Raw genomic sequence first — 19,751 nt, forward strand, 5'->3', positions numbered from 1 at the left:
TCTACTGTGTATAGAAACAAGTCTACTGAGTATAGAAACATTTTGGTCTTAGTAATTCTAGAAGTATCTTTGAGGTGTAGGAAGTAGATGTAGAGTGGATAAGGTGTAGGATGGATTAAACCCTGAACATCAACTACTGCATTTATTTCAATAAAAAATTTCTAATTACATTTTATAATAAATTAAACATAAATTTATTATTTGTTAGTTATTTCAGAAAATTAATTTAAAATCATATAAGAATATAATGACTAGTTATTAGATGTTTGATTGATTATTTATAATTAAAAATGTAGAACTAAAAATAGTGCCTTTTTTTTTTGTTACTGTTTTTCACCTTTACAAGAAAAACAAACAAGGTCGCATTTTAACTGCAACAGTTAAAAATAGATAAGAAAAGTTCAACAAAATTGATGTCTAAAGTTAAATTTTAATAATTCCTATATGAATAAAAAGTAAAAAAGTAGAACAACATTAAAGATATTTTGCCAATTTTAAACCAATCTTGTTAAAACCATAATTAATAAAAAAAACAATTAATATGATTTCTTATTACTAAAATATCTTATTTGACCAGTAACTTATAAAATTATAATTTTAAGTACAATTTTTTTTTGTTTTTAATAGTAAAGAAAATTTCAACATTTGTGAAAATTTCAAATAAATATATGGATAAAAAATATAATACAGGTGTAACTATGGCAATATGTAAATATATATCTAAATTTATACATACTGAAATATAAATATAACTAATGCATGACTAATTTAGTATTATGGCTTTACAATGACAGCTGTTACAAAAGCTTTTGTGAAAAAAAAATGTCATACCAACTTTTATCAAACTTCATCATTGCTTGTCTTGCTTCAACAATTGTTTTTATCTAATATACAAAAAATTGTAAAATCAAGCAATTCTCACAAAAAATTTTATGATCAAGCAAATATAATATTCAAAAAATTGTAGAATAAACCAAATCTAATTATATAAAAAATTGTGCAACCAAGCAAATCTAATAAGTAAATTTTCATAAAAGCAAATTATAATGTTTGTACATGTTTTAATTAACATTATGCTTCTGTTATTATCATCAGAAAATTCCAATAAATTTAAATAATAAGCAAAAAATCTTGATCAAAATAAAAAATAAAAAATAGATAATACAAAATCTAGCAAATACCATTTCATCAGCTGTATGTATATTCAATGTATGCGCACGTATTAGCTATAAAGAAAAACTAAAACTAATCAAGATCGTGCTTACATTTTGTTTTATAATTTTAAAATTAATTTGATTACTTATAATAATTAAAATATGCAACTTTTATTGCTCAAATCTATTTTATATTAATACAAAATAAACTAAAACTATTAAACTAATTTTCTTTATGATTTAAAAATTCTTTCTTTTATTTGCTTTTCTTTATTTGCATTGTTATAAAAAAATTCAATGGTCTTTATTGATTTTATTGATTTTATTTTATTGGATATATTTTTTAGAGTGATATTTTTTAAAAGAATAATGACTGTTTCACTAATTATGTAGCCTAAATAAAAATGGACCACCAATGCCATAAAAATATGTTGCAGCATTTCATAGCCCTTTTCTTAGACTATAATTCTTCTATATTCATAGTTTTTTAAAGTCATTTCATTGCTAAAATAATAATATCTTAGCTTAAAGGTATTGGTGCTATTTTTCATCATAGTATAAACATTTATAATAAAATTTGTAACTAAATTACACTTTTTATTTTTTTTATGTTATTATTTATTTTCATTCTTAGAATAAAATTTATTAACAAAATGCATACCTGTTCAATTTTGGGTAGGACAGAGTTCATATTCACAAAATTTAATGAAAAGAAATAACTCGCAGGCTCCTAAAAACCAAATTATTTAATTAATGAAAAAATTTAAATTAATAAAATTTTAATTAATGTTAACTGGCCTATTTTATATTTAAAACTAAAAAAAAAATTTGATAAAATGCAAACAACCAACTCTTTTTGGAAATTGTTTAAAAAAAGCAACTTTGATAATATGGTAATTTTTCAGGTCAACAATCTTGACAGTACTGATGGCATAATTACTAAAGATTTTGTTTTTTTTCAAGAAATATCTAGTTTCATTCTTAATGTAATAAATCAGCATTTTCTTAACCCCCAGTCACCTTTTGATCACATTTTTATGGACAGAGGTAGTTTTATGAAGGTTATTGTTAATGTTTTTCAGGGAGAGGATGAAATGGGTTAGAAAAGGTTGATTTATCTTTTACCTAGTTGATTTATCCTGTGTTTAAAAAACATTAAAATGTTAAAAATTCTTTTTTTGATGATATTTAGGTATTTTAAAAATTAATTTCTATCCACACATCAAATTGCTGATAATTTTAGAAAAGCTATCAGCAATTTATAGTGTGGATAGAAAAAGAAATATTAAATATTTTCAATGCTTGTTAATATTTTAAATTTAATTTATTTTATTTAAATATAAATTAAAAATAAAAAAATATTTAAGTTTTATATTATTTAATAAATCCTGGGTCCTCTAAAATACAGATCTACTGTAGAGTATATGGATAAGCAATTGCTTACTCTTTTTGCCTACCTTTATAGCATACAGCTTTTCCAGAAAAGAAAATAAAAAAAAATTTATGCCCCAGCAGAAGCAATTGACTAAGGGTTTGGCCCGAAGTCAATTTAGCGACACTTATTTGCGGCAGAAGGCTAAAAGATAGGTGATGTATGTACTGAAGCCCATGGCAGCAGGCTCATCTCAGTATGATGTCACAGGGCTTAATCTAAACATCTATTTATACTTTAAATAAACAATTATTGAGAAGGAGGGTTTGGGTTCAAACAGGTAAACTTTAATTTAGCATAATAAAGAATAATAATAGATTGCAGACTTTAATACACAGTATTTTATGAGTAATAAAAAACTTACTCTAATATATTTGTAAGGTGCAAGTATATTACTTTCTTTCAATTGAATACACTAAAAAAATTTAAGTAAACAATTAAAAAACATAAAACTTTAAGCAACAAGTTAAATTAGTTATTATGCATAAATAATAAATAAAAGTTTTATTTCTATTATTGTTTATATCTATGAAATAGCTTTTTAATGTATTAACTAATTGAAAAAAAAAATATTAATTACGCCATCTAGCATTCAAAAAGATATTATTATAAAAGATACTTTTTTTAACAAGGAATGCACTAGATTTGTTCATTCAGCGAAATGTTTAGGTGTGATAAATGACAATGAATTATCTTTAAAAACACAAATAAATAAGATTGTTAAAAACTGCTACATTATAGTGCGCTAAATATCCAAAATAAAACAATTTTTATCACAATGATTTATGCACCATAGTATGTTCACTAATATTTGAACAGCTAGATTATTGCAACTCCTTCTACTTTGGAATTGAAAAGACACTGTTAAAAAAACTGCAGTCTGTTCAAAATTGTGCAGCAACACTAGTATTTAAAACTAGAATAGAATATCAAGTAAATGATCAGGAATTTAACATTTTGCATCAGTTGAAAATTAGAGTAAGAATCTATTTTAAGGTCTTTTTAGTAATACACAAATCTATTATCCTAGAAGGTCCAACATCATTATGCAATTTAATTCACTACTCCATGTCAGAAAAAACATTAAAAATAAGGGAAACAAAAAGGCAGTAATCATTTTGGTAATCGAGCATTATCCCACTATGGTTAACTTTGGAATAAACTTCCAGATATCATCCGGAATGAAAAAAACTATTTATTAGAAAAAACAAAAATCCTATTTAATTGTGAATGGTGAACTATTCCTCCAGAAAACACTTACAAATAAAAAATTTTCTATAATTTGTTGCACAGCTGAGCAAGTGTTTTGCCAACTTACCCATTATTCTGCCAAAGCACAGTAGCTGTAGATAAACCTGTGTATTTATTTATTATTTATATGCAGTGAAAATATAAAAATCCAACTAGAGATTCATTCCATATGTAATCATCCAGACCATGTCACCCTTACTTTTCAGAATTGCTTTATTTTTTCATCATTTGCAGTCCATATTAAATAAATGGTAACTGCAAAAAATTTAGCTAAAAATCCCTGGCAAAAATTTTGATTGAATACCATTACTTTATCTTAGGTCTACTGAAAAAAATTAAATTAAAAAAAATCTTAAAACATATACAAGAATTTTACAGTTGAATCGTTTTCTTTGGTTATGATGTCATAAATAATAAATATATAGAGAATACGAAGAAATTTGACATGAGAAAAACTCTCAACATTCATTGACACAAAATTTTTCTAGAAATCAAGATTTTTATTGAACTCAAATTTTTTTCTTTTGAACAGCAAAAAGAAATAATGTGGAGAGAAAACTTAAAAGAAAAATTCAATTAGAATTATATGCTGTTATCATAAGCAATTCTAAAGAAAGTATTTTTAAAGAAAAATTATAAAGTATTGCAACCCTTTTGGTAAACACAAGTAAATAAAAAAAGTTTTTTAAAAGGCTAACATTTTATTATAGCTAGAGTAAAAATTAATATGTCAATGAAAAGAAATATATTTTATTGAGATTTATGATTAGGTTTTCAATTTAATTTAATCTTTTTTAAGGTAATGATTTAAAAAAATGCAGCAAATGTTTCAACTTTATTCTCCGCGCAGTGGCCTTGTTCGTCAAGGCCTTCTGGCCTTGGGGAGGTGAATTAACAACAACAACAAAAAAATGTTACCAAAAAACAATAAAAACTTTAGTTTAATCAAAGTGAGAAAAAGGTTAGGTTTAACACCTCTATAGAAATGCTCGGGATTTCGCTATTCAAATTCAAAAGTATTCCAAAACACAGCAAAATACCTGCAACAAAATAAAAATTTAACGATATATAAACTGAAATTAAAAAAAAAAATTCTGAGACTGACTCTAATTGCCATTAAGTGCAAGTTTAAATAGCTGCATCAGAAACAGATGCACCAGAAACAGTTGAACCAGAAATAGTTGCAACAGAAGCATATAAAGAGATATTAAACTACTATGAGGTGTCTGAGTATTTTGTATTTTGTTCAATCTTTATGAATTACATGTTGCATTTAAAAACAACTATTCTAATGTCAAGGTCAGTTTTTTAAACTCTGAAAACTTTGGTGGATAAGGATTGCTGAAGATGTAAGTGAACTTGATATCAAATTCAAATTTCATTATTTCATTCACTTTGACCAGTTAAAAAATTTATTTAACCAATAAGTAATGATGAGTGCTGGGTGTTTAACTCCAAATTTATATGCATAATTTCTGCACCCATAACAGTATCAGGTTGTACATACAACATTTCTTATTTAGATTTAAAGAATATTAGCAGTTGGTTGCAAAAAAAGTTAATAAAAAAATAAATGTTTAAAATTATGTTGTTTTAATTTTATTTGCATATTTTTTGTAACTTAATATCTACTTTTCATTTTATTTACAATTTTGGTGGGATTTGGGGGGGGGGGGAGTCGTACCTACCAGTCCCCCTTTGTATTCTCATTACTAATTATGTCCTAAACTAGTTATTACATATCACTATGTTGAAGTTTAAATTAAAAAAAGTGTTTTAAAAAACATTCTCCTTTGTTACAAAACTTATATTTTTAAAATCCTGAAATGATGTTATTTTTGAGTATTTTGATCAAATATTATAGAGATAATTCAAAAAGCTAACTTTTTTTCAGGAGACTTAAAATAAAGAAATGATATACAATCAACAATATTGCTAGTAGTATTGAGTGACAGCCTCCATTTTAGCTCTAAAAACCAATAATTTACAAGTCAACAATTACGAATCAAATTGGATAAACAAGGCAGACTATCAAGTCCTAAGAGTAGTATATTTAAATTCCTGGAGCAAAAGTTTATTTGGCTTCCAAACTTTAGGAAACCCTCCAAACCATTATAAAGATATTCTGTCAAAGTTGCTTTGTTGCCTCTTCAAATAACCACAAAAATACTGAATCAGCATTATTTCAACTGACTATATTTCAACAACTCATGTATATTTTTTGCAGTTGTCATTTATTTATAACATGCGGTAGTGGTGTAGTGGTAGAGCGCTCGCCTCATAAGCGAGAAGTTTTGAGTTCGATCCCCACCACGTCCCTGGTAGTACCGCGCTCAACTTGTTTCTCCGCACAGCGGCCTTGTTTGTCAAGGTTCGTGTTTCGGAGTTATAGAGTTGAGAGAGGGTTGTAACCACAAAAAGTAGCCTCCTCGACTGTAGTGGCCTCCACGGCCTTGGGGAGGTGAATAATTAAAAAAAAAATGGACCGCAAATGATGTATAAATAAAACAATTCTGAGGTGTACGGGTAATAATTTTTTTCTTATCTCTTTTTCTGATGATTTAACATGGAGTGACCCTAGAACACAAAAGTTTGACCACGAAAAAATGAAAACATGAAAATACCGTCCAGCAATAAAATAAAGATCTTATAAAGCAATAGTCAGAACTAAATTCCATGTTCTTTTGCAGACATGTCACCCATTAGTGTTTAAGTAACTAGTTAAAAAAGAAGCAAAATTGAACTATGTAAACATTGAATTCAACAGTAATCAAGATACTAAAGATTAAATTAAGTTAAAATAATTACTAAATATGATATAAATATAATTTATTTGAGATATTTTTAAAAACATAAAAACTTTCTATTGATTGTATCACAATAAAAATATTTATTCTTGATCTGCAAACAGTTTAAAGCTAATATAGACATCTGGTTTAACACTACTTTACCTCTTCTTTAATGTCATATATAAACAAAAAGAGATGATGAGCCCCAATAGGATGTTATATCTCTATTTTTTCATGGTTTCTGGCGTCCAGAAGCTCTAAACATTATCGTCTGTTATAAAGAAAAAATTATGAGATTTAATAATTTGGAACTTATTGTTTTTGAGCCAGGAGTCCCTTGCCACGATTATACCTTAGGACTGGGTTCAAAAATTGATTGTTCCTCTAACCTAAAAGTTATTTTTCCCATTAGTTGTCCTTAAGCTTTTTTATATTTTTAGAGCTCCTGGATACCAAAAACTAGGAAAAAGTAATTTTATGTGACTTTCAAATGTGTTGTCCTTTGTGGGACTTGGCATCACTGTAAACAAGAAAATGGCAGCATGAAAAATGCTTAACTTAAACACAAAACTTGAAAGTTTAAATTTTAAAGATGCAGTTTTTGTAAGTACAGATGCAAATTTATTGATCTTTCATTAAAAACTATTAAAAGGATGATTAAATAGGTTAAGCTTTTTATCATTTTTGATAAATGACGAAACAAAAACAAAGTAAAATTTTACATCAAAAATACACATTTTAAATAGTAAATACACATCAAAATTGAAAAATATAAATAAGAAACTTACAACATTAGATTCAATTTGAAGAAAATCCTTTTGCTCAATCCTGAAACAAATAAAAATTACTATTATAAATTTTATGAATAAATTTAAAATAAAATTTAGGTTTGTGTACAGCTATTTATTTTATTTATCTGTTTGTCTACAGCTAGTATACACAACTTAAAAAATTTATGATTTCATTATATATATATATATATATATATATATATATATATATATATATATATATATATATATATATATATATATATATATATATATATATATATATATAGATATGTATATATATATATACATATATATATATATATATACATATATATATATATATATATATATATATATATATATATATATATATATATATATATATATATATATACACAGTATTGGACAAAACATTTGCAACCAACATCGAGCAATGCTAAAAAGTGTTCCTAATTTTACATGTCTTAAAAATAAAACGAACTACACTACCACAGCAAACAGTTCAGGAGTCTGGAGTTATAGCATGCCATGACATGAGCAATCAGCTGACAGGTGACAGCAGAAAGGCAGAATTTCGTTGACAAGTGCCATTTTGCAGCGGAAAAAACAAGTGCAACTTTTTTGGTTTGTTTCATTTTCTTAAGTCTGGTCCGTGTCAACATCACGGAAGTTTTTTAATAATTAAAGGAAGTATCCAGAAGTTTCCAGAAGTTTCCAGAAGCATGCAGAAGCTTCCAGAAGTTTCCATAAGAAGCATCTGGACGCATCCAGTAGCATCCGAAAATATCTAGAAACATTCAGAAGCATCCAGACGCATCCAGAAGCTTTCAGACGCATCCAGAGGCTTCCAGATGCATCAAAAAGAAGCATCTAGAATCTTCCAGAACAGGTTCACACAGCTTCATTTTACTATATAAGAGACATATAAATCGACATGTAATTCAGTCAGTATATGGAAGTCAATCAGTCAGTACTATCAAGACAGTTTATCGAAGTGAGTTTTATCAAAGTGTTTTATTGAAGAACATCAATACAAAAAGTAAAATACAACAAGTGTTTCATTACATCAATACAGTCCACATCCAACCAAGACGTTGTGTTCCACAGAGCATTATTCTATCATCACAAGGTAAATGTAACACGGTAAGTCTTGAGTTGCGTGATTATTTATTTTTATTATTTTTATGACTTCAAGTGCAAAAATGGCTCCCGACAGTCTTGGATTGGAACTAAGAAAGAAAATTATTGGCGATTACGTAAGTGGAATGTCACAAAAAAGTATTTGTGATAAACATCGCGTGAAAAAATGGACTGTATCAAGACTATGTTCCAAATATCGTTCTACAGGGAAGTTGGCAGCAGATAACAAAGGTGGAAGACTGCGTTCCACCACTTCTAGAGAGTATTCTATGATCGTCAGATCCATCAAGAAGGATCCCTGGATATCATCAGTCGAGATACAAAAGTAATTAGAGTTGCCTGTATCGGACCGAACAATCAGACGACGTGCTGTTGAAGCTGGATTGTTTTCTCGATGCCCTGCAAAGAAATCGCTGATTTCACTAAAAAATCAGAAGAAAAGACTCCTGTTTGCTACATCTCATATTGACTGGAATGTGCAGAAATGGCGAACTGTCCTGTTCAGTGATGAATCAAAGTTTAACATCATTGGGAGCAATGGCATTTGCCGTGTACGTCGACCGGCCGGAAAACGCCTCGATTTACGTTACTGCCATAAGACCATGAAGCATGGTGGAGGCAATGTAATGGTTTGGGGGTGTTTTTCTGCTAACGGTCTAGGTCCAATACATCGAAGCAATGGAATAATGGACCGTTTCATGTATAAAAATATCCTGAAAGATGTTATGTTACCTCATGCTGAATGGAATATGCCAATAAAACAGGTTTTTCAGCAAGACAACGATTCGAAACACACTGCAAAAGTAGTCAAGCAGAGGTTTCAAGACAACCACCTATCGGTGATGGATTGGCCGCCTCAATCTCCAAATCTCAACCCTATCGAAAACCTGTGGGAGATCGTCAACCGCAGAATTAATCGTGAAGGTGTTCGTAATAAGGATCAACTGTTTGAACAAATCCAAAAGGCCTGGGCAGCGATTCCACAAAGTTTCATTGATCACCTGATCGAATCTATGCCTCGAAGATGCAAGGCTGTGATTGACAACAAAGGATTCGCCACGAAATATTGATAGCAAAAAACAGCTTAGTCAACATTTTGTCGAGTTGCACTTGTTTTGTCCAGAAGGAAATCAACTTTTTTTAATACTTTTGATTAATTTATTAATTTTCGTGTACAAATAATGAACTTTGTGATGAATAAAACTTGAAGAACTTTGTCTCTAAACAGTTACATAGTTATTTATATATATATATATATATATATATATGTATATTTATATATATGTATATATATATATATATATGTATGTATATATATATATATATATATATCAGTATATATATATATATATATCAGTATATATATATATATATATATATATATATATATATATATATATATATATATATATATATATATATATATATATATATATATATATATAAGTTTTGATAGTTTAAAGTTTTTAAAGTTTTTTATCAATTGCCTTGCGGTAATATCTCTTCAATTTTATGTATAGCATTTATTTGTTATTTATAGTTATATAATGTTATTATATGTACATTTATATATAATGTTTTTTATAGTTACATAAAGAATTGAACATTTGTTAACTCAAAATAAAGATTTTAAAGATTTTTTCTACCACTCACTGAAAAATGTTGAAATAAAACAATTGTATAAAAAAAAGTACAGAAACTATTGGTGTGAATAGACTTACCATGACCTGTATGATACGAATCACGGTAAGTCCATTATTTCACATACTTTGAAGTTTATTTTGAAGTTTGCAAATACTTTTTAAATTTTTACCAAACTCACTAGACTAATCTATCAAGGCAAAACTTAAAAATGATACCTGTAGCAAATCTCATCCCAATATTGAAATACTGGTCAAAGCATGGAATAGAATTTCAGTAGACTACATTAAAAAGACCTGTCAGGGGTTGCATATAAAAATTCATTAAAAATTTTTTTGAGTAAAAAGTATTATTTTACTTGATTTTTAATATTTATAAAGTTTTGTCAGAAACACAAAATAAAGTTTTACTGTCGCATTTTTTTCGACTCACCTGGTATATTATCAAAAAAATATATAAAAAATGCAAAGTGTTGGTTTTCTTTTCAAACCTTGACATCATTTTCAACTCTCTACCCAACTCAGAATTAATCAGCAAAAGAAATTAATGAAACAACTTTTAAAATCATACTTAATTTTTTATTAGTAGAGTAAACTGTTGCTAACTTTTTTTTCCTCAGTTGCTAGTAGGAGTTTTAAAAGTTAAAGGTAGAGTTACATATTGACTGGCAACTTACTTGATTTTATAATTGTTGTCCTGAAGGCCACTGGTAACACACATAAAAAACTTGTGAAGTTTTGGGCCATCCAGGTTTTGGCTACATGATTATATTTATAATAAAAGATGCAATCAAAACTCATCACACCATCAAACTAATATCAAAAGAAATGTTTGAGGGGTGTTATGACATAACATTAAACGACCATGACATCCTTTTTAACTTAACTTTTTAGCAGAACAATAAGTTGAAATTTATTATTATAAATTAATTATCAACCAAATTGGTAACATCCAAAATCACCTTAAAAGAAGAAAAATGTCCTTAAATGATTAAAATTTTTTTGAATTTTTTTTGGAGAACAGCTTCACTCATTTTTTGTGAATAGTATCATTCAGATTTTTTCAAAATTTAATTTAATTCTAAATTTTAAATTTAAAAAGCAAAATTTAACAATATTTGTCAATTTTATTAGAAAAATACACAGTAATTATGTAAATATTTTACCTAAACATTTTTAATTCTACATCTACTTTCTCATGCAATCTTCTTCAATACCAACTTTTTACATGTACATGTTGATCTTTATCATTAATTTCTTACTTTAACTTCTAAATTTTTATCTTCAACTTTACAAATATTCCTCACTTGTGCATCTGGATATTTAAGTCTTAATAATTTTCTTTTTAAAATTAATTCTTAGGAATTATAATTTTAGTGCAAACATTTTACATTTTTTATAATATTATGTGGCAAAATATATATCACATATTACTTTATTACAAACTTTATCATATTATAGTGTCATACAATTTTTGAGAATACAACTTTATAAAAATAATGTAGTTCACAAATATCAACAAATAATAACATTATATTTTCAATAGAAATGCTGTCGAATAAAATAGTTATGAGTTAGATTAATTTTTTTTAAAGGAAAAAGATTTTAAAATTTTTTTCAAGTTTTAGTGAATTTTGAGCGGTGATCAGATAGATATATATAAACCAAATATTTTTAGTTATTTAAAAAACGTTTATTTATCTACCGTTACATATGATGAGAATAAATTATATAATACATAAAATGCAAGTCAATAGATAAGTAAAAGAATATTTACCTATAAAAAGCAACCACTAATAACAATTAAAAATACAATCAATAACAAACTTAAACAAACAGAAAAAACTAACAGATAAAAAAAAAATTATTGCTCCAATGATGTTAATTTCTTGAGAAGATCTGGATGTTGAGTTAAGTTGTCACTTAGGCAGCATTTTTAGTGCAATAAAAACTTGGCGCTTTTTACTTATTGCTTTGATATGCATATTTGACAAAATCAAACCTAGCATTTTAAATTTTAACACTAATTCTATACACTAATTTGATTTGTTTAATCTTCACCCAAAACTTTCTGGCACTTTTGACACTTGATATGGTTTGCAGTAGTGGTTGCTGTTGCTTGATTTATTTGGTGCTTGCATCTAAGTCAAGCTTACATTGTTTCCTTGCTTGCTTTGATGCTTATACGCCTGTACAGGATTGTTACTAGTATGCTGAATGATTGAGCTGTTTTATAGTGTGAAAATAAGCCTAACACCAAACATGCCTCAATAAATTTTTGAGGATTATTATATATTAAAAAAGACTTGATAGTAATTGATTTAAAAATTATAAAGAATTTATAAAGATTTATTAGTCAGTTTACCCACAATTAGTTAATAAGGGTCAATTTAACAACTATTTATTTAATTATTCATAATTCCTCATAATTCATCATTTTAATTACCAACTCACTTTACTAGAACTAGAAAATTTAATTTTGAAAAAAGATTGTTGATAGGCAAAAAAGTGATCTTAGGACACATAAGTTCATTGATGACAAATTTTACTTTGCAAAGTTTAATGTCTGCTTTTTTTTTTTTTTTAAATATCACTGTCAGGTTTGTTCTCTGTATTGAATTATCAGTCAGATCAGGTGTATAGTTTTTATGATTACCCTGCTACTGGTAAAATGCAACCCAGTGTAACCTGTTCCATGTCCTGTTGCTTTGTAGGATTCGCTTTCTAAGAAAAAACTGAAAGAAGTGTACTTCCTATCATCAATACTATTTTATATCTGTCATGTCTATAGTGATATATACACATATTTTTAATTCATTTGTGTGTTTTTGTGTCTTTTACATAGTTGTAGGTGTCCTAATTACTATGTTAGCTCACCTATATTCTACTTTATATGTATGTTTATGTTCTGTCTAAACCTCTGGCGGAGTAAACGCCACGTTTATTCACCCGCAAGTTACTTTATGTATGTTTGTGTTCTTTTTAAATCTCTGATGCAGTGTGAGCTCAGTAACTAATTAGTGCCTCTGACTATAGAACCTTAATAGTATTTTGCAAGATTTTTTTTTTTTTTTTTTTCTCTTTTTCTTTCCTACTATATCACAGTAGCTGCTTAAAAGAGCTATCATCTCTAGTTCCATCAACTAAAACTCATTCTTGTCATTCAGCAAAGTCTCATTCTTTTACTGTCCCTGCATGCTGTAAAAGCTTTTATTTATCTACTTTTTCCACGCGCCTTTGGAACTCCATCCCATCATGTTTTCCATTTATGTTTTCCTGACTCAACCTACAACTTTTCAGTTCTTCTGTCTACCGCTTCTTTGCTCTATAACTCTATTCTTTAGTTTTTTCCTTCTATCTGAATCACATTTCAATAAATGTGAAAAAAAAAATTCAAACATTCAAAAACTCAAAGTAAAAAAATACAAGAATAAAAAACAGCTATCTTTTTATCAATAATTTAATAACTATTTTAAAGTAATTTAACAATAGTAATTTTAAACGTTTAAATATTATTAAAAATTACCTCCAAAATTGCTGTCCTGTTGATTTTTGTATCTTTATACAATCTTTGTACAAAAACTAAATCGCATGTAAAAGTTTATGTAAAAAAATTATTGATTAAAAACTTAAATATGTTAAATAATTACATATGTATAATGTACATAATATGTATAGATCTATATACATATAAAAACATTTAAAACATGTATGTATATTTGTATAAACATATATAAATATATATATATAAATATATGTATATATATTTATATATATATATATATATATATGACATATATATATATATATGTATACATATTATGTATATATATATATATATATATATATATATATATATATATATATATATATATATATATATATATATATATATATATATATATATATATATATATATATTATGTATATATATATATATGTATGTATATATATATACTATGTATATATATATATATATATATATATATATATATATATATATATATATATATATATATATATATATATATATATATATATATATATATATATATATGTATACATATTATGTATACACATATATAAATGTTAAAAACTTAAATATATTATATAATTACATATACAGTTAGAGAAATAAGTATCCAAACAAAACATTTTATTATGGAAAATTTTATTATGGAAACTTTGTCAGATTATTTCAGAAAAAAATAACTTTATAAAAATAAAAAAAATGATTATTCTGAAAGAAAATTTAATTACGATTTAAATATGCCAAAAAAAATATCAATTATAATATTTAATTGATAAAAAAATAAGATACATGTAAACTATGCAATTTTTTAGCATTAAATAAGTATCCAAACAAAATTTTAAAGATTAAGGCTTAAAGATTAACATTTCTCCGAGCAACTATTTTTATGACTTTTTAATATCGAGTTGGACTGCCTTTAGTTTTTATGACTTCTGCAAGTCGACATGGCATCGATTCTTTTTGGGTCTTAAACTCTTATTTTCTTTTTAGACATCGTGTGCCACATTTTTTATCCCAAATAGCCCAGAGATGTTCAATTGGATTAAGATCTGGACTTTGCGCTGGCCATTCAAGTAACTCAATTTGCTTTTGGATAAAAAACTCTTTGCTTTTTCTGATGTTTAGGGTCATTGTCTTGTTGGTAGATGAAAAGTTTTCCTAATCGCAGCTTTTTAATTGAAGCCTGAAGATTTTTATTGAGAATATTAACATAAACCTCAGAGCCCATAATTCTATCAATAAACTCCAGTTTTCCTGTTCCATTCCAAGCCATCATTCCCCATACCATAAAATTGCCTCCGCTAAATTTTACTGTGCCTCGAATACAACTGAGTGTGAATGCTTCACCTTTTTTTCTCCATACTTTTTAAGCTCCATCGGACTTCACAAGATTAAATTTTGACTTGTCCGTTCACAAAACTTTCGTCCAGAATGATACCGGCATATTTACATATTTTTTAGCAAATGCAAGTCTTTGTTTTCGATGGATTTTTTGAAAGGAATGGCTTCTTGCATGAAACTCTTGCTGTACTCTTAAATCCACTTTCAATGGATTTCAAATAATTTCAAATAGTACATGAGCTCATTTGTAACCCAAAATCTTTCTCAAGGAGGCTTGACACTTTCGGTGCTGATAAAAAGGGCTTTTTTTTTTGCACCATCTATACAATTTGTCAATCTATTCTTGATGTTGTTTTACGCTCAGCTCTGGATCTTGGCTGACTTTGCACATATCCAAATATTTTATACATTTTAATCAGATTGCTGATCGTTCCTAATGCCATTCCAGTCGCTTTATTTATCAACCTAAACCTTGCTTGAACAAGTCAATAACCAAATTGCGCTGAGCTTGGGACCATTCCTTGATTTTAACTCATATACATGATGATATCAATTGTAAATCAAATGAATTTTAAAAAATATCAGTCAATTATTAAAAACTTATTGTAAAACAGCAATATTTCAAAAACTATTTAAAAACTTTTCTTGATAACTTCAAAACTTGGTTTACAAAACAACATGTTTGGATAACTATTGTTCGTAGAAGATTTTAACACTCCTTTGGGAATCATTAAATTTTAGCAACGCAAGTTAATTACCGTTGATTAATTTTTTGCTAAAATCGTGATTAAATTTGTTTTTAGAATAACTATAAAAGTATTTATCACAAACATATGCTTTTCTGAAATAACCTGACAAGGCTTATTTTTCACAATAAAATGTTTTGTTTGGATACTTATTTGTCTGACTGTATATAAAGTACATAATATGTTTATATGTATATATATATATATATATATATATATATATATATTATATATATATATATATATATATATATATATATATATATATATATATATATATATATATATACACATATAAACATATGTATATATATATATACAGTGTCTCAAAAAATTATCCGACCAAACATTTTTTTTAAATATTTTTCCAAAAAAAAGTGCTGTATTTTCATAAACTTAGATTTTTTTTGGTAAACTCAATATTAATAAAAATAAAAAACATGTTTTTAAATAGACTTTATTTATTTTAATGTAAAATATAAATCACAAAATTTTTAGTCTTAAAATAAAGGAACTTAGGTTGTTTTTTTATTGTCAAAAAAATATTCGACCAAACACATTATTTGATTCAAAATTAATTATTATATAACAAAACAACTATTTTAATACTTTGTTGGGCCTCCCTTTGCTTGGATTACAGCTTCTAGACGTCTAGACATTGATTAGACTAAAAATTTTGTTTGTACCAGTTGAATCTTTTTGCAGGCTTCTACAATTGCAACTTTGAGGTTATCTTTTTTGGAAAATAACCGATCTCCAATTTTTCAATCTAAAATTTCCCACAAATGTTCAATGGGATTAAGGTCCAGTATTGTGCGGACCATTCCAAGACCTTAACATTATTTTCAGCAAACCACTCCTTGGTTTTAGTGGCACTATGCATGGGATCATTATCTTGCTGAAATATAAATCCCAGATCCTAGCCGAAGTTTTCGAGCAGATGACTTCAAATTTTACTTTAATATGTTTCTGTATTGCACCTTATCCAATATAGTATCAATAAATTGGAGTGTTCCGATACCCTTCCAAACCAATGAACCCCATACCATCACGTTACCGCCACCATTATTGAGAGTTCCTCTCGCACAGCCTATTTTGTAGTCCTCTCCGGCTTTTCTCCAAACTTTTTGGGCTCCATCAGATGACTTTAACTTAAATTTCGATTCGTCGCCTCACAGGATTTTTTTCCTGAAGATTAACGGCATGTTTTTGAACTTGTTAGCAAACTCCAATCTTCTTTTCATGTGTTTCTTACTCGAATATGGTTTGTTACACACAAGTCGAAATATTTTTTTGAAAATTTTTATTACAGTAAAGCCGGAGAAGCCTACAAATTAGGCTGTAAGGTTGCATTTCTTTCTTTTTTCAACAAATACAATCATGGTCAATGCTCAAACAAGCTATTATGATAAACTAAAACTCATTCTTGCTTGTTTCTTATTCAAGTTGCATCTTTTTACTGTATTTGACCCTTCATGCTATAAAAACTTTTATTAACCTAGTTTTTTTCCTTGCAGATCAAAAAAACCTTATAACTATAAAAAAACCTTATTAGCCATCTTCACGTTTTTCTTTTATATACAACCTATAACTTTTCAAGTCTATAGTTAAACATTTCCTAGTATTTCTATTTATTCTCTACTTTAAAGTAACTCATAACTTAGTAGTGATTGCTTGCAATCTTGTTGGAAGTGAATTAGAGTTTGAAAATCTATAAACACATGCCAGTGTTTAAAAAATAATAAATGTAAGCATAAAATTATAATATATAAAGTATTATAAATTTTTTTTTAGCCCCAGCTATCAACTCCTGCTAAATCTTATAGTTTAGCCAGGGCCGGAACCGGGTTTGAAAAAAGTCTCATTTTTAGCCGGGACCAAGGCCCCGGTCACTTACTACAGGGGTGTACCCTTATAGTCGTCCGGTGGCACGGGGCAACTTGTTTTCTTAAGATCGACTGAAATTTAAAAAAAAATGCCTGTCGGTAGTCCGGCAGGACAACCAAAAATGGTGCATTAGCATTTTCTTTCAATTCAAAATGCTAACGAACCATTTTTTAAATGTTATAGTTACATCTTGAATCACGTTAATGAGCAGTCGAATCATTAATAATACTAAATATTTTTTGTTTTTCATTAGTAAAATAAATTTTTATTTTAACTTTGTCAAACAAAATTAACATAATAAAAAACATCAGGATGCACGTGATATACAGGATGCATGTGAAAAATTGTTATTAGAATGCACCTAATGTGGAAATTCTTTTTTTCTAAAAAAAAAGAGAAGTTTTAGTTTAATTAATTACAATAAAAAGATGTTTAAATATTCAACTAAGTTAAGTTTGATTGAAGATTGAGAAAGAATAATAGAATATTTTTCTTTTTATTAAAAGTTTCTATGCGGTTATGGCTTTCAACTTTTTTGCTCTGTGAAAGGGATCGTCCATAAATTACACAACACTAAAAAAAACTCAAATATTTTTAGATTTGAATAAAACTTTATACAGTTAAAACTTGCTTGCTTGGAGTTACTTATTTACAAGTTTTAAAAATTTCATATTTGATAACATTTTATTCAAAAAGAACAAAAGACATGAATGAACTAGATAATGGATAAATATAGAATGAAGCACAATAAATTAATTCTTACTTAAACTTTGCCAAAGAAAAGGTTTAACATCTTTAATGATACAGATGGAAATTTTTTTCAAAAAGTCCCTGTATTTCAAATTAAATTAAAAACTTTTCAAATAATGAAAAATCAAGCAAGAATAATAAAATATTATTTTCACTTTTTTTATTAAAAACATAGTTTATTTATAATTAAAATTTATTAAAGTTTATTAAAAGCTCAGTTTATTTATTATTTAAAATTTATTTAAGTTTATTCAAAACCTAGTTTATTTGTACTTAAAATTTATTTAAGTTTATTAAAAACTTAGTTTGATTATATTTAAAATTTATTTAAGTTAATTAAAAACTTAGTTTATATATATTTAAGATTTATTTGAGTTTATTAAAAACTTAGTTTATTTATATTTAAAATTTAGTCTCACTTTTATACCTCTTCAGAAAAAAATTATTTTTGAGAAAAGTTGCAAAAAAAATTAAAACACCAGATTGCTGATAATCATAACAGATAGCTCAATTAAAACATAAGCAATATTTTAGTTGCCCCACTTGAGGTTATTGTATTCAAACATATATATATATACACGATATTTTTTAATCATGACATGTTTCGTAGTTAACATACTACATTTTCAAAAGATAAAATTACAATTTAAAACTCTGGATATAAATGTAAAAATCAAAATTTGAAGACATTACACAGAAATATTAATAGACAAATAGAATTGTTACAAAAAGGTATTGCTTTCTTGAATATTATGATTGCTACACAACAATTCCCGTTGGTCAATCATAAATGTTTCATAAAGTTCTATTTGCACAATCAATAAATATTGCAAAAAATTCCCTTGGAGATTAATTCCAAACACCTTCAAGTTCTCAAATGAATATCTAAATGTTTTTATTGTTATTAAATGTGTTTATATTATTTTAAATCAAAAAAATAAAATTAAAAATAGAGTCAAAATGTCTCCTAAAATAAGCAGCTGTTCAAAAACGGCTGTTTCAAAAAAAAAAAATTTTTGAACAGCTTTATGGCTTTTTCAAGATCCCAATATGTTAAAGAGGATATTTGCAATGCAGTTCAAGATGTTAATAAGTAAACTTGGCATTTTTAATGTCTTATTAGTTAAATAATTTTATAATCAGTTTTTACTGTATGCAAGTAGAAACTCAATGCTAGGCCTCAAACCTTATTTGATAAATATTACACTAACCTTATAGAATCACTGGGAGCAGGTGCAACTATAAAATTGTAAGTTTTTACTATAAAATTGTAATTTTTACTCATTAAACATTCAAACTATTATTCAAACTTTTTT

The 19,751-nt window shown here is 26.7% G+C and overlaps 1 protein-coding gene across 2 annotated transcripts in view; it reads right to left on the reverse strand.

Annotated features, from left to right (window-relative positions):
- The window catches only part of LOC101237034 (protein FAN), a 109,429-nt gene that overhangs the window by 55,441 nt on the left and 34,237 nt on the right, over window positions 1–19,751 (reverse strand). For both annotated transcript variants that reach the window (XM_065820028.1, XM_065820027.1), the window contains 6 exons: window positions 13,706–13,761; window positions 7,415–7,454; window positions 2,951–3,001; window positions 1,816–1,884; window positions 1,182–1,226; window positions 832–884 (listed from right to left, as the gene is read on the reverse strand). In XM_065820028.1, the coding sequence (XP_065676100.1) occupies window positions 832–884; window positions 1,182–1,226; window positions 1,816–1,884; window positions 2,951–3,001; window positions 7,415–7,454; window positions 13,706–13,761 (314 nt within the window). The remainder of the gene's footprint in view (window positions 1–831; window positions 885–1,181; window positions 1,227–1,815; window positions 1,885–2,950; window positions 3,002–7,414; window positions 7,455–13,705; window positions 13,762–19,751) is intronic.

This window comes from Hydra vulgaris, chromosome 15 (assembly GCF_038396675.1).
Source record: "Hydra vulgaris chromosome 15, alternate assembly HydraT2T_AEP".
Lineage (NCBI taxonomy): Eukaryota > Metazoa > Cnidaria > Hydrozoa > Anthoathecata > Hydridae > Hydra > Hydra vulgaris.